The sequence below is a fragment of the Sciurus carolinensis genome, chromosome 9 (assembly GCF_902686445.1).
Source record: "Sciurus carolinensis chromosome 9, mSciCar1.2, whole genome shotgun sequence".
NCBI classification, from domain to species: Eukaryota; Metazoa; Chordata; class Mammalia; order Rodentia; family Sciuridae; genus Sciurus; species Sciurus carolinensis.
In genome coordinates this window covers 26,696,821-26,721,363 of record NC_062221.1, presented here as the reverse complement: position 1 = coordinate 26,721,363, position 24,543 = coordinate 26,696,821, and the positions used below count along the sequence as shown (strand labels likewise).

Here is a 24,543-nt window from a genome sequence, read left to right as displayed (position 1 = left end):
CTTCAATTGCTTTCTTTAGAGTTCTGTAATTTTCATTGTAGAGGTCTTTCACATCTTTTGTTAGATTGATTCTCAAATATTTTATTGTTTTTGAGGCTATCATGGAATGGATAGTTTTCCTAATTTTTCATTCAGTTGATTCATCACTGTTGTATAGGAACATAATTGATTTATGGGTTTTAATTTTATATTCTGCTACTTTGCCAAATTTATCTGAGTTCTAGAAGTTTTATAGTGGAGTTTCCTGGGTCTTCTAAATATAGAATCATGTTATTGGCAAATAGGGATAGTTTGAGTTCTTCTTTTCCTATTCATATCCCTTAAATTTCTTTCTTGTGTATAATTTCTTTGGCTAGAGTTTCCAGGACTATGTTGAATAGCAACGGTGAAAGAGGGCATTCCTGTCTTGTTCCAGTTTTTAGAGGTTTCAATTTTTTTCCGTTTAGAATGATGTTGGCCTTGGGTTTAACATGTACAGTTTTTACAATATCGAGGCCTATTCCTATTACTCCTTGTTTTTCTAGTGTTTTGAACATGAATGGATGCTGTATTTTGTCAAGTGCTTTTTATATTCTATTTTTCTTTTTCATCTATTGAGATAATCATGTGATTCTTGTCTTTAAGTCTATTGATGTAATGAATTATGTTTATTGATTTCCATATATTGAATCAACCTTGCATCCTTGGGATGAACCCCACTTGATCATGGTGCATTATCTTTTAAGTATGTTTTTGTATATGATTTTCCACTATTTTATTAAGAATTTTTGCATCTATGTTCATCAGGGCTATTGGTCGGAAGTTTTCTTTTCTTGATGTGTCTTTGTCTGGTTTTGGGTTTAAGCTTCATAAAATGAGTTTGGAAGGGTTCCCTCCTTTTCTATTTCATGGAATAATTTGAGGAGGATTGGTGTTAGTTCTTCTTTGAAAATCTGATAGAACTTGGCTGAGAATTCATCTGGTCCTGGACTTTTCTTTCTTGGTAGGCTTCTGATGGCATCTTCAATTTCATTGCTTGAAATTGACCTGTTTAAATTTTCAATGTCCTCTTGATTCAATTTGGGTAGGTAATGTGTCTCTAGAAATTTGTCAATATCTTCAAAGTTTTCTATGTTATTAGCACATAAATTTTCAGTTATAGTTTCTCAATATAGTTTCTGTAGTGTCTGTTGTGATATTTCCTTTCGCATCACACATTTTAGTAATTCAAGTTTTCTCTCTCTCTTCATTACCTTGGCTAAGGGTTTATTAATTTTATTTATTTTTTTTTTCAAAGAACCAACTTTTTGTTTTGTTTATTTTTTGGATTATTTATTTTGTTTCAATTTCACTTATTTCAGCTCTGATTTTAATTATCTCCTGACTTCTGCTTTTGGTGTTGATTTAGTCTTCTCTTTCTAGGGCTTTGAGATGTAATATTAGCTTTTTTATTTGTTGACTTTCAATCCTTTTAATAAGTGTAAAGCTCAATTTTAAAAAAGAAAAAAAGAAAAAGTACAATAGTACAAAGACAATGGTATATTATTCATTGCTTTAAAAAAATGAGCAGTCAGGCCATAAAGACATGGACAAAGTTAATTCATACTATAAGTTGAAAGAAGTCACTCTGAGAAGTCTATATATTACAATGCTGGATGATTATAATGATTTCAACTATATGGCATTTTTAAAAAGCAAAACTTTGGAGATAGGAAAATAATCAGTGTTTGCCAGGGGTTAAGGGAACAGAGGACTAAATAGGCAGAATGCAGAGGATTTGGGAAGCTGGGAAATTCATTGTATGACACTCTAATGGTGGATGGATATCATTATAATTTGATCAGACCCACAGAACATACAACATCGAGAGTGAGCCCTAATGTAAGCAGTGGTCTTTGGATGGTAGTGATGTGTTATCATGTGTCAATGTACGTTTATTGCTTGTAACAGATGTGCCACACTGGTGGGAGGTATTGGTAATGGGGGAGGTATGCCTGTGTGGGAGTCGGAGTATTAGGGAAATCTCTATACCTTTCTCTCAATTTCCTATGAAACTAAAAATATTTTTTAAAAGATTTTTAAAACAAACAAACAAAAAAAAGTGCCTGGCTCCATAGTTGGAATTGCCCATCATCTAACTTTAGTTTAGAATTTGTTGTTAGTTTACCCTTAGTTTTCTGCTATGTGAGTTCCTGAACATCTTCAACACCTCTCCATTACTTTTCCTCCCACATTTCTAGGCCTTGGAGTACCTTTTCAAGTTCATTGTTCAGTCACGGATCCTGTACTCAAGAGCCACATGTGGGATGGAAGAGGAACAATTCCGGTCCAGCATCCAAGAGCTTTTCCAGTCCATTCGGTTTGTGCTCAGTCTGGACAGCAGAAACTCAGAAACACTCCTTTTTACTCAGGTCTGTGAGCTATAAAGAAGTTTTGCTACTAAATTCCTTATCTGTCCTAGTAGGTGGTTTCTTTGTCTCTGGCTTTCAGGGTTGAAAAAGCACTGCCAGGACCTTGTGTGTTAGGGAAGGAGCGATTTACAAGGAAATACCTGAGAGAACAAAATGCTCTTACTTGGAAGACACAGCTACACCTCATATGCCAAGTATAAAACGAGTATAATGACTTTCTGTTGGAGAAGCAACACAAAATAATTCTCATGAATCCTTTACCAAATCTAGTTAACCACCATACTATTTTTTTTTTATTATCTTATTCAAGTTTATTCAGAATAAATGGGGAATCCTATTTTCTAACTCATTGCTTTATTTTTTTAATTTTTGACTATAATTTGTCCATTCCAGATATTTAAAGAAGAATAAATTGAAACACAGGAGGAATAACTGGAAAACAATAGCTAAAAATTAGTAGTCTCTATTGGAAATATCAGTGTTGGAAAAAAAATTTACTTCCTTATATTATCTGCCTAGCCAGCTAATCTATTATCTTTTCCATGTAGTCTTGCACTAGACTGAATCAAAGATTTATTACTCCAGTCACAGGAGGTTATTTTCTCTTATAAAATTAATGTTGGAATTTTATGTAGTGGTTTATAGTTTTTTGAAACCAATTATTACACCAAAACCTGTCAGCAAAGATTAGGTAGCGTCTCTCACATCCATTCATTCTGCCACTGCCATCTATGTTGTTAGTGCAAGTATGTTTAAACATCATCTCATTTAAGTCTACTATTTTTGTTTTCCACTTGACTGTGTGTTGCCCCTTAATTCCATTTACCTTTAGGCCCCTTGACCCAAGAGGTAAGTGCTCATCTGTGAGCTAGTCTCTATAAGTGAATACCTCAAGGTTTTCAGGTGCCCCTCTGAAGGCAAATTTCTTCTATGATCTTCCTTTCTAAGTACCTCAAGCAACTCATCTTCCTCTCCCTGCTTCTCTTGCAGCCCATCTGTTCCTTCCAACAGGGACCTCGGGCTTCTGCTATACTCAAAAGGAGTTATATGGAGATTGCCGGTAGCTAGCAAAACAAGATTGATAGCTTTTTGGGAACTTGGCAATGCCCTGTTCTCAGTGGCATATAGTTCCCTGTACTTATCTGGATAAATAGCTTAAGCTTTGTCTCAGCGTAGACCTGTGTCAGGATCAAACCTGTTTAGTACCAGGATCATGTTTCTTGAGTTTCAGAACTCTCAGCAAGTGTTTGGTTCAATGAAACTTTATATCTTTGATTATGACCACTAGAAGATATCAGGGTGTGAGTGTCCTTCTGTCCTAGTGCATAAGTATGGGAAATGTCATCTTTTAAAAGAGCAAATCAGCTACTATATGTTATTAATTATGAAGTGCCTACTCCCCCCCCCACCCCTCTTTTTCTTTTGTATCTAGTAACTGCTTAAATGTTTTTGAACTGGTTATAATTATTGCAAAACAATCTCCTTGATATTTTCAGGGAGTTAAAAATTTGAAGATAGAATTTGTATTAGTTCTGCAACTGGACCTGGCCCAAACATAGACAACAGCGTGTCAGGCCTTTCCCCATGGCATAAAGTTTCACTCACTCTAAGCCAGTGTCTACTGCCTGATGAAGCAGTCAAGGAAAACGTCCTATTCCCTGCTTCTGCCACTTGGGAAGAATGAGCTCTCTTCCATTTCCCTTTTTAAATCTTAGGTTAGTGGTTTAAGAGTACTGAGAAGTGCAAAAAGCTTCTATTTTTATTATCGAACTATCCTCAAGAGGTTACTGTGTGTGTCTGCCAGAACTCAGACCCTAGAAGCTTGTATGCACACATGCATGCACATACATCTAATCTCCTTGCTTTGGTCATCTGAGTCATTAAACTGTAAGACAATATTATCAGTCCTTAAGAGTTCATGACTGACTAAATCTATACATTTCCCATCCTTTTTAATTTACACTTGAGACTTCTGTACATCACATATGAAGAAAATAATGTGCAGAGTCTTCAGATTTCATTTATATAAACATCTCTATCCTGGGGAGATGGTCTCAGAGGGAGAATGCAGACTATAAGGCTGTGAGTGGAGTACAGCTGATGCTGCTCGAAGACAATCATCTTTCTCTGTCTTATTTTCTTCAAGAGATTCCTGACTTGAGTTTGGAACTAAAATAAGAAAGTCACAAGCTTGATCATAGAGACAAACACAAAACTTAAATCCATTTTATGAGCAAAAATAACTATGGCTCATAAGCCACATTGAGCAAATTTCTCTTTATACTTCCTTCTCTCGCCAGCAAATGCCTTGGCAAGTTATGAAAGCCTCAAGTGACCTGGGCCCCAATAAGTTCTCTTGTTTTTCTTTCCTTTTGGTTGCTCCATGCCCCAGAAATGCTATAGGGCTGAATAGAATCAAGGATCAGGAAGGAACCTCCCACGGCAGGGGTGCTACAATACCTTCTCAGCTTCTTTCCACCTCATATCATTGAGCATGTAAAATGGACACAGACCTGAACTAACCAGAGCTTTACTTGCTTCTGTAGGCTGCACTCCTCAATTCTTTCCCAACCATCTTTGATGAACTGCTGCAAATGTTCACTGTGCAAGAGGTGGCAGAGTTTGTGAGAGGGACTCTAGGGAGCATGCCAAGCACTGTGCACATCGGACAGTCCATGGATGTGGTGAAGCTTCAGTCCATCGCCAGAACAGTGGACAGCCGCCTGTTTTCTTTTTCAGGTAGATCAAGTTGGGATAAGTCAGTCAGACTCACATTTCCTCCCTTTGGGGGTAATCAAAGGATCAGTTTTATCAACCACTATATAAGAAGCCAGTGACCCATTCCCAGTGACTTGAGAGGCTAAGGCAGAAGCATGACAAATTCAAGGCCAGCCTAGGCAACTTAGGGAGACCCTGTCTCAAAACTTAAAAATTGAATAAATAGAAATAAACAAGTAACCCATAAAGTGTAGAATTTTTGGTGAACTATGTTTAAAAATGCAGCCAAGACCTAGACCTAATGTCTCACTCACAGTTTCTACCTAGGGAACCAAACCCTGGGGCATGTCTGTGTCTTAGTCTGGCCTAACTTGTGATCCTCCTGCCTCATCCTCTCAGGTAGCTGGGATTACAGGTATCTGCCCCTGCATCCAGAGAATTTTTATAATTAGTATTTGGGGTAGTTATTTTTTTTAAGTTTGATTTTAAAGCACAAGAACAATAATTCCTCACAGTGGTTACATACACTTGAAATACTAAATAGGTATTCCCTTTGACTTATGTCTAACATTGTAGAGTATTGCTGATGAAAAGGTTGCCACCAAGAAAGTCAGCCTTTCTTCACTAGTAACCGTTTATGTTAAACACTGCTTTCTTCTCTAGCTCCTTGATTGATGTGATATCAGTGGTTTAGACATACTATTGTTGAGGCCAGTGCACACCCAAGCTTTGTGCACTGCTTGAAGAAGATGCTTTCAGAATATGTGGGAAGGAAAACCACATACTACCCATACTGATACTCTTTATTTCTAGTATTTTTACATGTGCTTAACTGCTTACATAATCACTTCAGAAAATTTTTTTCTGAAAATGTATGTGGCACTGGACCATTTAATTAAATTTTGAGATGACAAGTCACCACCAAATTTTCATTTGCATTTCATGTGTATTCATCTTCCCTGAAGTTCTTTAAGAGTGATGTCATTTAACTAACACATATTCTCAGTATACACCAGTTTGGTGTCTTCTTAGCAGGTTCTAATAACAAACTACTATTTTGTCTCAAAGTAGCTATTTATTGTTATAAATTCCTAGTATTTTAGTATTCTGGTCTATTAAATACTGTATCAACTTTTCCTTTATCTAGGCAGCCATGTATATATTTGAAGCTAGGTGTAGATGAATATAATACCTTTATTTTATTTATTTTTATGTGATGCTGAGGATTGAACCCAGTTCCTCACACAAGGTAAGCAAGTGCCTTACCACTGAGCCATAACCCCAGACTAGGCAGCCTTTTAAACACAGAATAGTTGTTATTCCATTCTCTTTTAAGCATATTATAAGTATTTGGCAAGGCAATACCAAATCTCTTCAAGGGTGGCAGAAACATGTTCATTATTGCATTTTACATTGTCTTCTAATCAACTCTGTAAAGTAAGTTTAGAATAGAACATGAACAGATGACAAAAATCAAACCCATGGAAGAGGAGACAAACTGCCTAAGGTCTCAGAATGAATTAGTAAAGGAACTTGAACAATTCAACCTTCCCAAATCCAGAGTTCTAACTATAGTCACCTCTGATGAAAATGCTATTCAGGTAACATTGGGGGAGAAAAGAAAAGTATTTGAATGTACACAGTAGGATTGTCAATAAATGTTGGCTAATTATCAAAGGCTATGACAAGACAAAGGTTGTGCCCCTATTCCATTTATTGTCATGGCCACAGCAAGCAGCAATCTAACAAGCCTGTGAGGGAAAGGGGAGGCCTAATGCCTTGATTAAGTGAAGGTACACCAGAATGGGAGGAGCTTGAAGAGGGGCAGTCAATAATCTGTATGAAGCCTGTAAATCTAGCCATTGTTGTTTATGGTAAGTGTGACATCTACATGGAGTTTCCACTGTAAAATAAACTGTGCTTTTAATTTAGAATCTAATCATTAAAGAGATTTCATTTGCACTCAGACTTCCACCATTCATCCTGCATAAAATGTTGCAGATGCTGGGACTTGAAATAAGAATGAAGGAAACAAAGATAAAGAACAGTGTTGTGTGGAGCTGGGGTTGTAGCTCAGTGGTGGAGCACTTGGCTAGCATGTGTGAGGCATTAGGTTCGATTCTCAGAACCATAAATAAATAAATAAATAAATATCCATTGGCAACTAGAAAATATTAAAAAAAAAAAGGAACAGTGTTATGGGATAATAATTTCCAGGCATCCGGCTTTTAGGCCCATGTAAGGGAAGGGGATGACCTCCACTCTTGATCTAGTCTCAACCCCACCTGCTTTGAAACCAGTTAAATCTCATAATGCCATCAGCTTCTAGCAGTAGATAGTTCTCCTCTGAAGGGCTTCTTCATCTGTGTGTTTTCTCTCCCAGAATCCCGTCGGATCCTGCTTCCGGTGGTGCTACATCACATTCACCTTCACCTGAGACAGCAGAAAGAGCTACTAATCTGCTCAGGAATTCTTGGCAGCATCTTTTCCATTGTCAAGACCAGCTCTCTGGTAGTGACCCCACACCCACTCCACCCTGCTCAGCTCTGCCCTGCTCTTGTGTTACTGTAGCCAGAGGGTGACCAACAAAGATCACTTTGTATACTTCTCAATCAGAGATGCTTTCATCAGTGACAGGAAGGTATCCAAGGAACAAGGCCTATGTGTGCCCAGCAGGCTTCTCAGTTCAACATGATCTTGCTATTTCAAAAAGTTGCACTACCATAAATCAACCTATAAATATAATAACCTCTACTACCAGAAAGTCCAATCCTTTGCCATTCTCAATTTCTATCAAAACATATTAATTCTGGAGTTTCTTAGAACACTAGGCATGAACACAGAGAAGCAGGTCCAGACTAAGGAGCAGCTTGTTCATTCAGACTTTTCTGTCAGCTTCCTGACAGCTGGATTCCACCCATATGGCATTCTTGCACAATGCCAGACAAGGTCAGGATATTCTAGAGGTAAATATTGGCCACAAGAGCTCTAAGCCCTGTGAGATGGTAGAATTATATTTCAGAGGTCAGATTTCAACCAATAATGCTTTTGTCTATTTTATTTCCTTTATTTTCCTTATTTTTAAAAGAGATATGTAATGGGAGGGGAGGAATTGAGGTAGAGAAGGAATGAAGGAAAGATACTAATGAGGGTAAGAATTTTTTATAATATTTATTTTACTTATCATAATAGAAGAAATGCTTATTTCTTATAGAAAATTTGGAAAGTATAAAGAAAAATTAAGAACAAGAATAGGCTTCTTATTTACCATTTTATTAAAGTAAGTCTCCTAGAGAATAAAATTTCAAATGCATTTAAAATGAAGGCCCAGGGCCAGGTAATAAGAACATTCAAAACTAGGTGAACCAGGTAGAGCAGGAGAGACAACTAAAAGAATGAGTTATATTTGGTTTGATCAGGAGACAGGACCCAAAGAAGAGCTTTGATGTCTAACTTAAGGTTAATCTGGTGACAGGGGCCCAACTTCTCAAGAGTAACTGTAATGGTGGTAGTGATCCTACTTTTTGCTCTTGGCTCCAGATAAGACTTTAGCAGCTTTCCTTGCCACCAGGCCTCAGAAAAGTCATAGCAAGTGCATAAGGACTACTAGCTCAAAGTCATATCTGAGGGGATAGGCAGTTTGTTGCTAAAGAAAGGGGAGAAATTGAAGCCAAAAAAAAAAAAAAGAAAGAAAGAAAGAAAGAAAGATGGGAAGAAGGAAGGAATGAAAGGAGGGAAGGGAAGTAAGGAGGGAGGGAGGGAAAAAGAGAAGGAATGGGAACCATTGAAAACCTGAACAAGGTAGTTTGGTTGTATTTTTAGGGACAGAAAGTCAAGTAAGATTTTTTGCCTACAACTACTCAAAGATGTGCTACAATTACTTCAACAGATAGGAAAGATGACTTTAGCCCTAAGAGCTTTTCAAATTTTTCATGTGGAATGGGGCAGAGTATAATTATACTGGATGAATGGGTAAAGGGAAGATGAAATTTCAGCTTCTTGAGAGCAGAGATATTATCTCTCTTGTTCATCTCTATATTCAGGTTCTCAAACAGTGACTGGTACATAGCAAATTAATGAATGATATGTTGATGAATGGAGGAAGGATAGGACCTGTCATAGTTTAAAGATCTTGGAGAAAGGCAGTCTTTTTATAAGATAATTGAAATCAACTACAGAACTTGAAATGAATGTGAGAAGGATAACATAGACTCTTTCCAAAGTCTGGTGACTAGAAAGTAGTAGTGAGGAGACATGCTAAATTGTTTTTGTGAGGTGCCAGAGAAAGATAGAAAGATAGATTGAGACTGGAGTCCTTCAAGTAAACTGGGAATATGAGCAAGAGAGCTGAAGAGGTAGATATGGGACCCAGGTATATTTGGATGACAGGGCTGGCAAAGATTTTGAGTAGCCAAGGAGAAAACCTCAGACAGAAGAGATGTTTCCACGTGAATTAGTATTTGTGAAGATGCTGCTGCCACACTGTGCTTGTGCCTTTAACATATCCCAAACTTCATCATTTCTCAAAGTCTTAGTGAGCAGGATTGTGATATCTCTTGACTATACCAGGAAAGACAATAACTCAGGACATTCTCTTCTGCCCTATTTATCAAAATTAATGTTTCTGTCTGAGATACAGAATCGTGGATGGTGTTGGCAAGGGTGAGGCCTGAGAAATTAGGCCTGAGCAGCAGAGTAGGTGTGTCTCCTCTCAAACCATTGTCCCAGGTTCCTTGGTACTGCACACTGGTGAGGCTAAGAGCTCAATTTTAAGCATCCAGTCAGAAGACCGCTCCGAATATGGCTGACTTAGTAAGCACTGCCAGCTAAATATCAGCTTGTCCTGGTGCTAATGGTATGCTTTCTCACTGCTCGCTCCAGGAAGCAGATGTCATAGAGGAAGTAGAGATGATGGTGGAGAGCCTCCTGGACGTGCTCTTGCAGACTCTGCTCACCATCATGAGCAAATCGCACGCTCAGGAGGCGGTAAGAGGGCAGCGGTGCCCGCAGTGCACAGCCGAGATCACTGTTAGTAACTAACATTCAGGTTTTCTTGCCTTCTTTTCTAACCTGGGGCTCCTCCACATCACCTCCCATCTCACCATCACACCATCTTCATCTTAGCCTCCCCTCCTGCATGATGGTAAGCATGCTGCCCTTTTTCCTTCTTGAATCTGACTCCCCTCTCCACTTTGAAAGCTCTCAATTCATATTTCAGGAGTCTACTTCAGGAAATATTTAGGGAATGCTTCTTGTCCTGTTTTACTGCACACCATTTCAGTTGACCTTTGCCTTTGAACAAAGTTATTCTCTATAATGTGGAATGAAGCAGGGATGTGGTAAAATATATAAAAAGGTTGAAGGTGAAAAATACACTCTTCATTCTAGGAAGACTCCAATACAGGCTCTTCTATGTCAGGCAGAATAATTTTCTCAGAATTTGCATGTATCTACAAATTAGTTGTTTTGTCCATTTGTATGTAAATTTTTAGTGGCAGGAAAACTGTTGAGATAGAATTGCATAGGCATTTTACAGTAATGATTTTCTATGATCCAATTAGAAGAGAAACAATCTGAGAAATGTGAGAAATGAGAGACAGAGAAATGTGCCTTGAACCTCTGGCGCCTATTCAGCCCTAACATGGGAACATAATATATATTTTATGCAGGATCTTCCAGTTTGCAGATGGGAGATTACAGAGCTGTCTTTGAGCAAAACCGTCTGTGGGAGCATGCCAAGCTCTAGTATACTAGGGAGAACAGGGAGTGTGCCTGGAGCAGGCATATATTCTGGAGCACTGGGCTTAGAAAGAGTGTCTGCTCCTTTAGCCCCTGATGAGGAGACAAACTCTCAACATGGATAAAAACATATGTATTCTAGTATATCCTGGTAAACCATCCTTCTAACCAATACTTACATAGTATTTGCTATGGGATAGATCCTGCTTTAAGCACTTAACCAATATTACTAATGAAGTTATTTATTTTACATAGATTATGACAAGGATGATAATAACTAATTTATTGGGTATTGTTTTGTGTACAGGACTTTGTACTTCAGTGTTTTATATATATTAACTCATCTGATCCTCACAATAAAAGAATTATGACTTATAATGCTCATTTTTTCAGATAAAACTCAAGTTCATATACATGTATATATTTTATACACATATATGTATGTTAATTTCAGTAATCTAGGAGGAATTGAGACACAAACACTTGTCAAATTCCCATTAGTTTGGAAATATTTGAAGTTCTTTTCTCTTTCTGAGGAGGCAGCCTTCTAGGAGGAAGCCATACTTGACTGCCCCATGCTAAAAATGCTGTACAGTGATCTTTGGAGTCCTTGGAATAGGTTTTCTTCTGTGAACCCCACTTGGAATGTGAAGAAATTTTAAAGAGTCATAATTTTCCTTAAGTTTTTATTTAAAGCCATAGTTGCTATTCCCTCAAAAATGTTCCCATGTTAATATGCCATGTTCTGTTTGCCCAGTCTAGTTGCCCTGTGCAAGTTTTGGGAAGTCTCCAAGGAGGTCCTTGTAGAAGAGTTGCTCTTTCCCAACATGATGGACAGGTCCAAATTCTGCTCAGAGAAGGACAAGCTTCCTCTTCCAAGTAACCCCTATAGACTTAAGTATAGTGCTCTGGTAATAAAAGACTATTTAACCAAAACTTTACTGGGGGCAGGAGGAATGAGAATATTTTCCTTATTTTGCAGTACTACTTTGTTACAGGTTAAGGTTTTTAAGTAACCTTATGCTTCAGAGGTCTTATTAAGACTTCCAGACCCTCCAGAAAAGCAAGCTCATTTTCAGGATCAGAGTTGTCATCTTCCATGATCACTGGGGCCATCTCAGACCCTCCCTTCTCTCCTTGTCGTCTGTGGATGGGGGGAACACAGACCTGGTGATTGGTTGTGCTAACTGATTTTTTTCATTGGTTCCCAGGGAGAGTATGTGTCCTGCCTTCTCTCACTACTTCGACAGATGTGTGACACTCATTACCAGCACCTACTGGACAACTTCCAGAGCAAGGATGAACTCAAGGTAAAAAGCAAAACACAGACTTTTCACCCAGGAAAGGCAGAGTATAATCAAGACTGCCCAGGGACTTTTCCCTGTCAGGGGCATCAGTTCAAGTGACCATCACTACCAAGTGTGTAGGATTCACCAGCCCAAATTTATAGTGTATGACCTCTAGAAAGCTGATAGTGTCCCCACACACCAGATCCCCGTAACACTGGCAACTGATAGCAACTCTGTGACCATGTGCCTCTATTAGAGACTACTTTGGGCAACGCTGGATCAGCAAATCATGTCTTCTCCCTTTCTTAGGAACTTGGCAGTCCCCTTTATATTTTGTCCCTGCAAACCAGGTTTCACTGTTTTAATAACTATAATAATAATGGAGACAACTTTTCTTCATTTAAATGTATTTCTGGAAGATAACTATTGAAAGCCAAGATGTACAGGGCTTACCTTGGGCTGCTTGATCCTAAGGGACAAGTGGTGCAGAGAAATGGGCCTGGGGTCCATTTCCCAAATTGAGTATGGCATCAGCTGTGACAGACTCCTGGGGTTTGTACCATTGCATTAGAGCATGCAACTCACTTCTTCCTGGGTAAAGGATTATTGCAGGCTTTAGGTCTGTGCTCTGCCTTCATTCAGAACCAAGTCTTTTGTATTTCATAGTAATTAATATATTACACTGTTTTTCACTTGTGTGAACTTTATTAACCATATTGTGTCAGTTAAAAAATATCAGTTGTCTATTTCTGGTATCAAATCCAGCCTCCCTTTCTATAGACTTGGGTCTCTGCAGATTGGTATCATTAACAGTCCTTGAAGTGAGACAGCCCTTGAAGGGAACCAAAAACCCACATCCAGGTCAAGCTGCACTTAAGCTGGGTATGGTCCTGGAAAGCACAGACTTGACTGTTCTAGATCATTTTCATCTTTTGTGTGGTATACTAACTGAATCTCAGTCAGACTGGCATTCTTCTCCTATGTTTTAATGATATATATATATATATATATATATATATACACACACACATAAACATCTATGTATATATATACATACACACACATAAACATCTATGTACATCCACACTTATGTTTTTGGGTGGGGAGCTACACCGAGGATTGAACCCAGGGTACCACTCAACTACATGCCCAGCTTTTTTTTTTTTTTTTCAAGACAAGGTCTTGTTTAGTTGTCCAGCCTGACCTCAAACTTTTGAGCCTCCTGCCTCAACTTCTGAAGTCACTGGAATTATGGGCATGTACTACCACACCTGGCTTATATGTTTATTTTTATTATAACAATATGTGTACATGATTTTAAAGTCAAACCGAGCCAGGCATGATAGTGCACACCTGTAATCTGACTCTAGTGACTGAGTCAGAAGGATCACAAGTTCAAAGCCAGCCTTAGCAACTTAGCAAGGTCCTAAGCAATTTAATAAGGCCCTAAGCAACTTCGCAACACCCTGTCTCAAAAATATAAAAAGAGCTGGGGGTGTGCCTTAGTGGTAGAGTACCCCTGAGTTCAATCCCCAGTACTGAAAAAATTAAAGTAAAATAATAAAAACAAAACCACACTACAAAGCTATTATATGAAACAGTGGTTCTCTGGCTCAGCATGACAAATGCTAGTCCTACTCCCAAGGCAGCCACTTTCAACTCTTGCTGTTTCTCAGGAAGCTTCCACTGATAATTTTTAGATATCATCAGTTGTTATTTATATTCTTCCTTCCAAGGAAAATAGGACTGATTCTCCTGAAGCATTCCTCTCTCACATACATGCTTTACCTCTCATTCTTCCTGTGGAGTTTTCATACATTTTTGTTTAAATCAATAACTTTTCTTATAATTGCTAGGTAAGTAATGTGGAGAGCCAAGAGCTATACTGTGATTATATTTCCTTTCTTGTAGAACTTTTTGTTTTTCTAGAAATTAATTGCTTCTTTTCTATATTTTTGCTTTTATTTTGTTTTATTTTGGCATTCAGACCTGGCTACGATTTCCCACTCTTGTTATTATCTTTCTAATATACCTCTTTTTCAAGTCAGATCCCTTGTTTTACTGGAGACTTACCCTCCTATCTTTTATTTGTTTCAGCCTCTGACTTTTGTATTGAAGACTTTCCTCCTCCATATAGACTTCTGGATGTCAGTTTGTATCTAACAGTGAATTCTTTGGTACTGATTAGAAATTCTTATGTATGAACAGGGCTTATCTCCAGCAGGCTTCCCTATAAGTAATTGAAGAAGGACTGGCCTTTTCATCAGAGCATCCCTAATTTCTCTAACTATAGGCCTGTTCTCTTAGACTTGAGAGGAATCCTCTACATCTCCTAGGGATAGAGTAGCCTACTAATAGTTTGGGTACCAAATAGCAAAAGGGGGCTCTGAATCTTCAGCAAGTAAACTTTCTTTCAATGCCATTTTCAATTTTGGAACCTCAGCCCTTAATGCACTCTTGAAGACATATCCTTAGTGATCTTCTAACTCCAGAGAATAATCCTAAATATTCTGCCAGAGCAGAGAAAAGCTGATTACCTAGTAATGTGAGATAGCAGGAGAGATCTTTCTGTTTTTAACCCTAATACGTCAGTCCCATAGAGGTGTCTGGTGGTGCCTCCAGTTCATATGCCTTTCTAAGACTCTTGCTTCCTGTTGCTCTCATCCTCAAAGGCTCCTGGCTATTGGCTTCCCCAACCTATCAGGCAGTAACTACAATTTCTGTTTTTTTTTAAAAAAGTTTTTAATATTGATCTCATTTGATGATTGTGTTCTTTTCTGTTTCCTTGATCTCTGTGGGTCTATCATTTAGAAGATTTGAGGAGATGCAGAGATGAGGGAATATTGTTCATTTCACCATTACAGATTATTGTCTCTTTGTTTGTATCCATCTTAGAAGACTTATCACAGTAACAAGATGAAGTTAACTATTTAAAACGTCTCACAAAGAAAATCCCAGAACCAAATCCCTTATTTGGTTAATTCTACCAAATTTTTAAAGAATTAATGCTAATCTTTCACAGACTCTTCCAGAAAATAGAAGAGGGGAGAACATTTTCTAGCTCATTTTATGAGGTCTTTATTACCCTCAGACCAAAAAACCAGACAAATATCACAAGAAATGAAAACTATAGATCAATATCCCTTATAAATATAAATGAAAACCTATTCAACAAAATACTAGCAAACTGAATCCAACAGCATAATAAAAGAAGAATACACCATGATCAAGTTGAATCAATCCCAGAAATGCAAAGTTGGCTTACTATATGGAAAGCAATAGGGGTAATACACCCTTAACCACAGTGTATGAAGGACAGAAATCATATGATTATCCCAATGAAAACATTTTTTTACTAGAGCATTATAGTACACATAGTAGTTAGGTTCATTTTGACAGTCATGCATGCATGGAATTTGATTTATTCCATTTCAGTCAGTCCCTGTTCTCTCCCTTTCCCTGCCCTCCTCTCTCCCCCTCTTCTCTTTTCTCTACTCTCTGATCTTCCTTTTAGTTATTTATTTATTTTTTGATTGATGCTTTTTATACATATATAAACATGGAATCCCCTGTGGTATATTTATATATGTATATAGCATGATTTTGTTAAATTAATTCCACATTTCCTCCTCTTTCCCATCTCTTCTCCCTCCTTCTCAATCTCTTTTTTCCTACTCCACCAATCTTCCCTATAATGAAAGGCATTTTTAAAAATAAAAATCCATGAATTTTTGTGATAAAAATCACTTTAAAAACTAGAAAATAAAAGGGAACTTCTTCAATCTGATAAGAGTACCTGTGAAAACCCACAACTATATCTTACACAATAAAATATTGCTTTCCTCCCTAAGATCAGGAACAAGAGAAAAGATGTCTGTTCTAGGTGTTGCTATTCATTATACTGAAGAATCTAGCTAAGGCAACTAGGCTTGAAAGAAAGAAATAAAAATTATCCATATTAGAAAGAAAGAAGTACAGCTAACTATCCAGAAATAACATAATTGAAGGGGGACAGGTACTGGGGATTGAAGCCAGGGGAACTCTACCACCTAGCTACATCCCTAGCCCCTTTTTAGATTTTATTTTGAGACAGGGTCTTGCTAAATTTCCAAAGCTAGTATTCAACTTGTGACCCTCTTACCTTAGCTTCTCAAGTAACTGGTACTAGGCATGTGCCACCATACCCAATTCAGATAACATGATTGTAATATAACAAAAATCCTAAGGCATCCACACACACCAAAAGCTATCAAAAGTAATGAACAGGTCAGGCACATGGTGCATGCCTATAATCCCAGTGGCTTGGGAGGCTGAGGCAGAAGGATCATGAGTTCAGAGCCAGCCTCAGCAAAAGCAAGACACTAGCAACTCAGTGAGATCCTGTCTCTAAATAAAAGTACAAAAATAGTGCATGGGATTGACTAGTGGTCAGGTGCCTCTGAGTTCAATCCCTAGTACCCACCTCCAAAAAAAGTATGAACAAATCAGCAAGTTTGCAGGATATAAGGTCAAAATACAAAAACATCTATTATATTTCTAAACATTAGTAATGAATGATCTGAAAATGAAATACAAAAGAGCTCCACTTACAGTATCATCAGAATTAATAAAATAATCAAAAAAGAAGTTCGAAAAGACCTAAATAAGTGGAAAAACAATCCATCTCTTTATACATTAGAAAACTTAGTATTGTTAAAATGACAGTATTTCCTAAATTGAGGTACAGGTTTGATGCAAGACCTATCATAATTCCAATTGCATTTTTGCAGAGATTGACAGTCTGATCCTCCAGTCCATAGGGAATGTAAGGGGGACAGAGTAGCCAAAACAATCTTGAAGAAAAAAAAAGAACAAAAGTAAAGATTTCACATTTCCCTGTTTCAGAATTCACACAAAGTAACACTAGTCAAGATTGGTAGTGGCATAAGGATAAACATATAAGTCAATGAAACCAAATTCAGAGTCCCATTTAAACCCTTAACTATACTAAGTTGATTTTCAATCATGGTACCATGACAATTCAATGAGAAAAGAAGTCTCCTTCAACAAATACTGCTGAAACAATGATAGCTGCATGCAAGAGAATGAAATTGTACTCTAGCTTACACCATATACAAAATTAACTCAAAATGAATCATAGAACCTAAATAAAGAGCTAAAACTGTAAAATTCTTTGAAGAAAACATTAGTATTTCTTTATGTCCTTAGGTTAGGCAGTAATTTCTTATATATCACACCAAATTCATAAGTAACAAAAAAATAGATGTTAGACTTCATCAAAATTAAAAACTTTTGTGCATCAGAGGACACCAAGAAAAAAAAAGGCAACAAACAGAATGGGAGAAAATACTTGCAAATCATAGGTCTAATAGAACTTGTATCTAGAATATATTTTTAGAAACTCTTGCAAGTCTAAGATTTGAAAGAAAGCCCAATTAAAACTTACATTCAAGAAAAGATGGCCTCTTCAACAAATGGTATTAGTAAAACTGGAAATTCATATATAGCAAAATGAAATTAAACCCCTATCTCTCACCCTGCACAAAAATCAACTCAAAGTGGAGCAAGGATCTAGGCACTATAACAGAGACCCTGTGCCTACTAGAGGAAAAAGTAGACCCAAATCTCCACCATACTGGTTTAGGAACTGACTTCCTTAACAAGACTCCTAAAGTGGAAGAAGTAAAATCAGGAATCAATAAATGGCATGGAATCAAACTAAAAAGCTTCTTCACAGCATAGGAAACAATCAAGAATGGGAACAGAGGGCCTACAGAATAGGAGAATATCTTTACTACATCCACCTCAGATAGAGCATCAATCTCCAGGATTTATAAAGAACTCAAAATGTTTAACTCAAAAAAAAAAAAAACACAAACAAATAAACCAAGCAATAATCAAAGGAACTGAACAGATATTTCACAGAAGAAGAAATACAATTGATCAACAAATACATGAAAAAAATGTTCAACGTCACTAGCAAGTAGGGAAATGCAAATCAAAACTGCACTGAGATTCCATCTCACTCCAGTCAGAATGGCAATTATCAAGAATACAAGCAACAATAAATGTTGGCAAGGACGTGGGAAAAATGTATATTCATACATTGCTGGTGGGACTGCAATTGGTTGCAACCACTCTGGAAAGCAGAGTGGAGATTCCTCAGAAACGTGAATGGAATTACTATATAACCCAGTTATCCTACTCCTTAGTATATACCCAAAGGACTTCAAATCAACATACTACAGTGATGCAGCCACATCAATGTTTATAGCAGCACAATTCACAATAGCTAAACTATGGAACCAACCTAGGTACCCTTCAACAGATGAATGGATAAAGAAATTGTGGTAAATATACACAGTGTAATTTTACTCAACCTTAAAGAAGAATGAAATTGTGGCATTTGCAGGTAAGTGGATGGAACTGGAGAATATCATGCTAAACAAAATAAGCCAATCCTGAAGACTAAAGGCCAAATATTTTCTCTGATAATGTGGATGCTAATTCACAATAAGTGGGGGTGGCTAGGGAAGAATAGAGGTACTTTGGATTAGACAGAGGGGAGTGAAAGGAAGGGGCATGTGGGTAGGAATGAATTGTAGAATAAATTGAACATTATTTACCCTATGTGCATATATGATTACATGACCTGTGCTACTCTACATCATATATAACCAGAAGAATGAGAAGTTATACTCCATTTATGTATGATGTGTCAAAATGCATTCTACTGTCATGTATAACTAATTAGAACAAAGAAAAAGAACTGGCAAACAATTTGAACTAATATTTCCCCAAAGATGTACCCATAGCTGGTTAAGCACAAGAAAAATATATTCAACATCATTAGTCATTAGGGAAGTCAAAACCAGAATAGAATATCACTTCACACTGAAGTGGCACATATAATAATAAATACAAATATTGACATTAATTATTTTAAGTATATGATAGAATCCACCAGTGAAGTCATCTGGTAAAAAAAGAAGATCTCAATGACCTACCTTCCATTTTAAGAAACTAGGCAAAGAAAAGAAAAATAATCTTAAGGCAAACAGAAGAAAGAAAGTAATAAAGATTAGAGCAAAAATAAATGAAATAAAGAATAGAAAAATAGAGCTCTATTGTGAAAACCTTTTTAATTTGATATCTTCAGTTGTGATAGATCTGTTTAGACTTTCTATTTCTTCCTGAATGAATTTTGGCAGTTTGTATCTTTCTAAGAATTTGACCATTTCATCTAGGCTATATAATTTGTTGGTGTGCATTTGTTCATAGCAGAACCTTGTAATTTTTTCTAGTTCTCTAACATTGGTAATGATGTCCCTTCTTTTGTCCCTAATTTTAGAGAAATTTGAAGAGCTCATATTTGTCTCTGTAGCCCACTCTCTTCAGCCCTGATACCACCATCTCCACCTTCTATCCCTTGATTGGTCCAAGTAAATGACTGTCAGTTCTGTTCTTTTCAAAGAACCAACTATTGGTTTCTCTTTTTGCTTTCAAGATTCTCTGTTTTTGACTTTTGACAGTTTTGACATGTTTCTATAGGTAGATTTCAATTCTGTCCCATTTGGAATTCATTGAACTTCCTGGATGTGTACATTAAAGATTTCTTCATCAGATTTGAGGAGTTTTGAACCATTATTTATTCAAATAATGTTTTCTCCTTTCTCCTTTCTTTCTGATACACTAATTAAGTATATATTTATACCCTTAATGATAAGGTCTCTGAGGCTCTGTTCAATTTTTTTCATTCTTTTTCTTCCTGTCTCTCCTATTAGATAACCTCAATTAACCATCTTCATGTCTGCTGATTCTTCTTAGACCCTAAATCTGCTGCTGAGCCCCTCCAGTGAATTTTCATTTCAGTTATTATACTTTTCAACTCCATAATTTCTATTTGGTACTTTTTAAATAATTTATATCCATTTTGTTGATATTCTTATTTGGTACAACATTACACTTATGCTTTTTTCTATTGAGTTCTTTTTCCTATGTATGAGCCATACTTTTCTATTTCTTCTTATGCCTTATAATTTTTTGGTTGAAAAGTAGACATTTTATATAATGTGGCAACTACAGTGTATTAGTTAGCTTTCTGTACCTGAAAAAAACAACTTTGGAGGAAAGATTTATTTTGTCTCACAGTTTCAAAAGTTTTTGTCCATGGTCAGCTGATTCTAAGGCAAAAGCATCATGACAGAAGAGTGTGGCAGAGAAAAGTTGCTCACATCATAGCAGTGACAAAGAGAGCAAGTGAGACAGAGAGAGGAAGGGAGGAATGGGCTGAGGACAATATATACTTCTCTGGGACACACCCCCAGTTACCTATCTCTTCCAACCAGGCCCCACCTTCTACAGTTTTCATAACCTCCCAATAATGACATCAAATTATTGATCTATCAGTGGATTAATCTACTGATGAGGTCAGAGCCCTTATGATCCAGTCACTTCCCAAGAGCACCACATCTGGGCACTGCTGCCTTGAGGACCAAACCTTCAACACTTGAGCCTTTGGGGAACATTCCGGATCCTAACCATAACATTTGAAAATCAGATCCTCACATCCCTAGGGTTTGTTGTTGCTTTTTATTGTTTTTTTATTGATAATGATGTTTGTTGCTTTAGTGATCAGCTAATAATTCAATAGAGATGTTCTTAAATGCTTTAAATCATTAAGTCTCCACATTTTGCATTTTGCTAAGGAGCCCTGTATACATTGAGGCTCACCTTTCAACTCTGCCTTAGCCTTCAATTCTTGCTTGTACAGATCCTCATGGTCAACCAGAGGGGAGAAATTGGGCTTCTTGGATGTTTCCTGGGAATATGCATAGTCTTGTATTTCCTTCTAGGCTACCAAGAATATGTTAGAACTTTTCAAAGTTTTTCAAATTCCCCTATGGATGTCTCATCCTTTTAAGTTTTTTTTTGGCCATTCTCTTGTTTACCCTATCTGAGATGGCTGCTTCATGTGACTGGGATGTTAAATTACATGACTGATTTTTTTCTTCAATAAGTACCCTTGGGATAGAACTTTTCTCACAAGTAAACTGAGTCATTTTAAAAATACAAGCCTTATGAACAGGGTTATTATGGGAAGGTTCCAGTCAGATCAAATAATAACAATTCTCTGGGGAATGGGGCTTTTTTGGAAGTTCCAAAACCATTCTGTCCTGTCCAGTGGCTACTAGGCTGCTGGTTTTCATGACTGCTATGGTTCTATAGCTGCTTGTTTTCAAGGCTACTATTCTGAAATTTATCTATTTTTCCTGAATACTCTGTATTATTCCAAGTGTTTGGTTAATCAGTCTAAACCATTTTTGTTGCTTTCACAGGAGAGCAGATTTTCAGAAGGTTTTTGTTTTGTTTTGATTTTGTTTTTTTATTAATTTTTTTTTAGTTTTTTTATTTGTTTGGGTGTTGGGAATTGAACCCAGATTCTTGGCATGTTAAGCTCATGTTCTACCACTAAGCTACACACCATAGAATTTTCAGAAGTTTTTACTGTATCATTCCTAAAGTTCTTCTCCTTCATATCCTAAAAAGGATGTTCATACAATCAAATGCTCTGGAGCTATGGCCCAAAGAATGAGGTCCATGAACTCAGTCTGATACCTATTCTGCTAGGCCCTAGTCTTCCCTGTGCTTTGGGTATTGGGCTTTGGGTACAGAGTAGGTGAAGAGCTCTCTCAGTTATATCCAGCTTGGGTTCACTCCCATCTGTCCTATGAGAGTACTCAGAATTCACTCTTTCTTAGTTGCCTTTTAAGAGAGAGACAGCTCACAGAGGGAACCAGAATCCAGCCCACTGGCCCTATACACTCTCATGGTCTGGAAGCCAAGAAGGGCCTAGTGAGGAAATGTGTGCTGTGGTGATGGTAGTGGTAGTGGTATCTCACATCAGCTTTTCCTCTGTGGTCAGGAATTCCTACTGAAGATTTTCTGTGTGTTCCGGAATCTGATGAAAATGAGTGTCTTTCCTCGGGACTGGATGGTGATGAGACTGCTAACAAGCAAGTGAGTAAGGAAGGGTCCTGCACTAACATCCACAGAGTGCTTCTCAGACTAAGGAGAGTGTGTGTGAGAAGGAGAGCGTGAGAAAAAAAGGCCAAAACCACCATGGAAAGACAAAGGAATTGGTGAATGGAAAAAATGTTTGGAGGCATAATCAGCAGGTCTTGGACATTGACTATAAGGACACAGAGAGGAAAGAATCAAAGGCTAATTCAAAAATTGGAGTCTAAGCGCCTGGCAGATATTGATATAGTGAGCACAGAAAATGATGTGTTAAGGATGTAAAATATATAATACTCATAAAAGGGTTCCCCCTTGAGAAAGCCCTACCCAAAGGCCAATGGCCTCTGCTTGCTGTAGGTTTAGGCAGTGTCCCAAGCCCTCCTCTTGATTTGAGTTGTGTAGTCTGCCAGACAGTACTTGCCTCCCGTAGACAGTGCTAATTACCCATCTGAAACCTGGCTGCAAAGCTCTGACTACTGACATAGAATTCATTCTAAGGCTGACCCTAACTTGTCTGCCCATTTCATATTCTAGCCTTTGCTTCCTTGTAGAAAGCCAGGTGAGTGATGTGTGTGGTAAGGGGCTAGCTCATTTGATTTGTCTTTACTCAGGAGCAGGCTAATTGGTCTCCACTCTCTAGCCCACTGCCTCTTCCACTGATCTTTCTTTTATGTTGGCATTCTACTGAATATAGTAAAATTATTTATGTTAGTAATGATAGCAAGCTACCACCATGATCTTTTCACTTTGCACCTTTCATAGGGCTCTCTTTTTTCCCTAAAAACTGCAAATGTTGGGGACTGGGGAGATAGCTCAGCTGATAGAGTGCTTGCCTCACAAGCACAAGGCCCTGGGTTCAATCCCCAGTACCGCAAAAAAAAAAAAAAAAAAAAAAAAAAAAAATGTTTGGTCCAGAACAGAATAGATGGATTATTATAAAGTTACACAGATAATTCCTCAAATAGTGGATTTTCCATTCGAATTCCTCTTGTTTCTCTCTGTTAACTTTGCTCAGGGCACTTCAGACTTTCCAACCTTTCCTACAGGAGCAGACTCTTCTTCCAAAACTTTTATCCTTAAAATTTGTCAACCCCTTTGACTAGTCTCTCTGATGCAGTGTTTTTGCCTTGTCCCTTTTCTACACCAAAGCTCAAGTGACCACTGTTAGATATAAGTTCCCTTGAAAGTAGCCTAGGCCCTCTGTAATTAAACCCTCAGCTACCTGCTCCACTTAACTCCTTTTTCACTTCAACCCATGTTCTCAATTCCAGCTGGGTAGCTTCCCATTGCTCCTTATATGTGCCCATTCTAGGAATAAGAATAATGTTCTAAAACAAGAGCTAAAATAGAATGGCCCATAGAGGAAAACACTAGTGTTTGACAAAAGCAAAGATTTAATAATGATAAACCTCTATTGTCAAGTAAAATATTAAAATTATGTCCTAAATACTATGTAGTGATTGATATATGTATTGGTTACCCAAAATTCCCCCCAAATACTGTAAGTTACTCTTTGAGCTGTAAGAAATCTTTCAGAACCATTAAGCCCAGAGAGAAGAAGTATCAAGAGCCCACTGATGACCTATTCTGTCTTACCTACTGTGGGGTATTTCACCAAGACTAATTTTTGTGGAATTTGTACTATCTTCTCCTTCCTAGTTTCCATGTATGTGAGAGCAATTTGTACTGTTTGCCCATTGGGCTATATAGACAACTGGTGCTAAGCTATCAGATGCCATTGTTCATCTTTTAATTCTATCAATACTTTGTTTCCTTGATACAGTATTATAGTCACTACTGTCCAGTACCTGTCCTCTGCATTGCACAAGAATTTCATAGAGACAGACTTTGACTTCAAGGTAGGAACTCCTGAAATCCATCACTATCTTCACAATAACCCTAGAAAGCCAAAAACCATGATTACTGTTTTTTTTATTTATTAATATATTCAGAGTATCAAACAGTTTCCAAGTCTGATTAGAATATGTTCTGGATGCTCCCCTCTTGGAGGTGTTGGGAGCCAGGCATCTATGATTATGTTTTCTATCCAGAGTCAACACTATTGGCATCAAATGGAGTCACTAAAGAAAAAAGGTGGGGGTGCTGTTTGAAAAGATATTTTAAAAGGAAAACAAGTCAGGATCTTAAGATTATAAAATGGATACTGTGCTATATTCATGTATTTAATAACTCTCTTCAAGGTTAAGGACTCACATTGTCACATGATTCTTCTTTTTCTGTGTCTCTAGGTGTGGAATTCTTATTTTAGTCTGGCAGTTCTGTTCATAAATCAGCCAAGCCTTCAACTAGAAATCATTACTTCAGCCAAGAGGAAGAAGATTCTAGATAAGTAAGACAGATGTGTCCTGTTCATCTCCCTACCACTT

The 24,543-nt window shown here is 37.4% G+C and overlaps 1 protein-coding gene across 1 annotated transcript in view; it reads left to right on the top strand.

Annotated features, from left to right (window-relative positions):
- Positions 1-24,543, top strand: part of Dock3 (dedicator of cytokinesis 3) — a 712,604-nt gene that overhangs the window by 632,455 nt on the left and 55,606 nt on the right. The window contains 8 exon segments of the mRNA XM_047563117.1: positions 2,220-2,390; positions 4,937-5,129; positions 7,492-7,619; positions 9,990-10,136; positions 12,059-12,157; positions 22,062-22,156; positions 23,940-24,015; positions 24,406-24,506. Coding sequence (XP_047419073.1) covers positions 2,220-2,390; positions 4,937-5,129; positions 7,492-7,619; positions 9,990-10,136; positions 12,059-12,157; positions 22,062-22,156; positions 23,940-24,015; positions 24,406-24,506 — 1,010 coding nt within the window.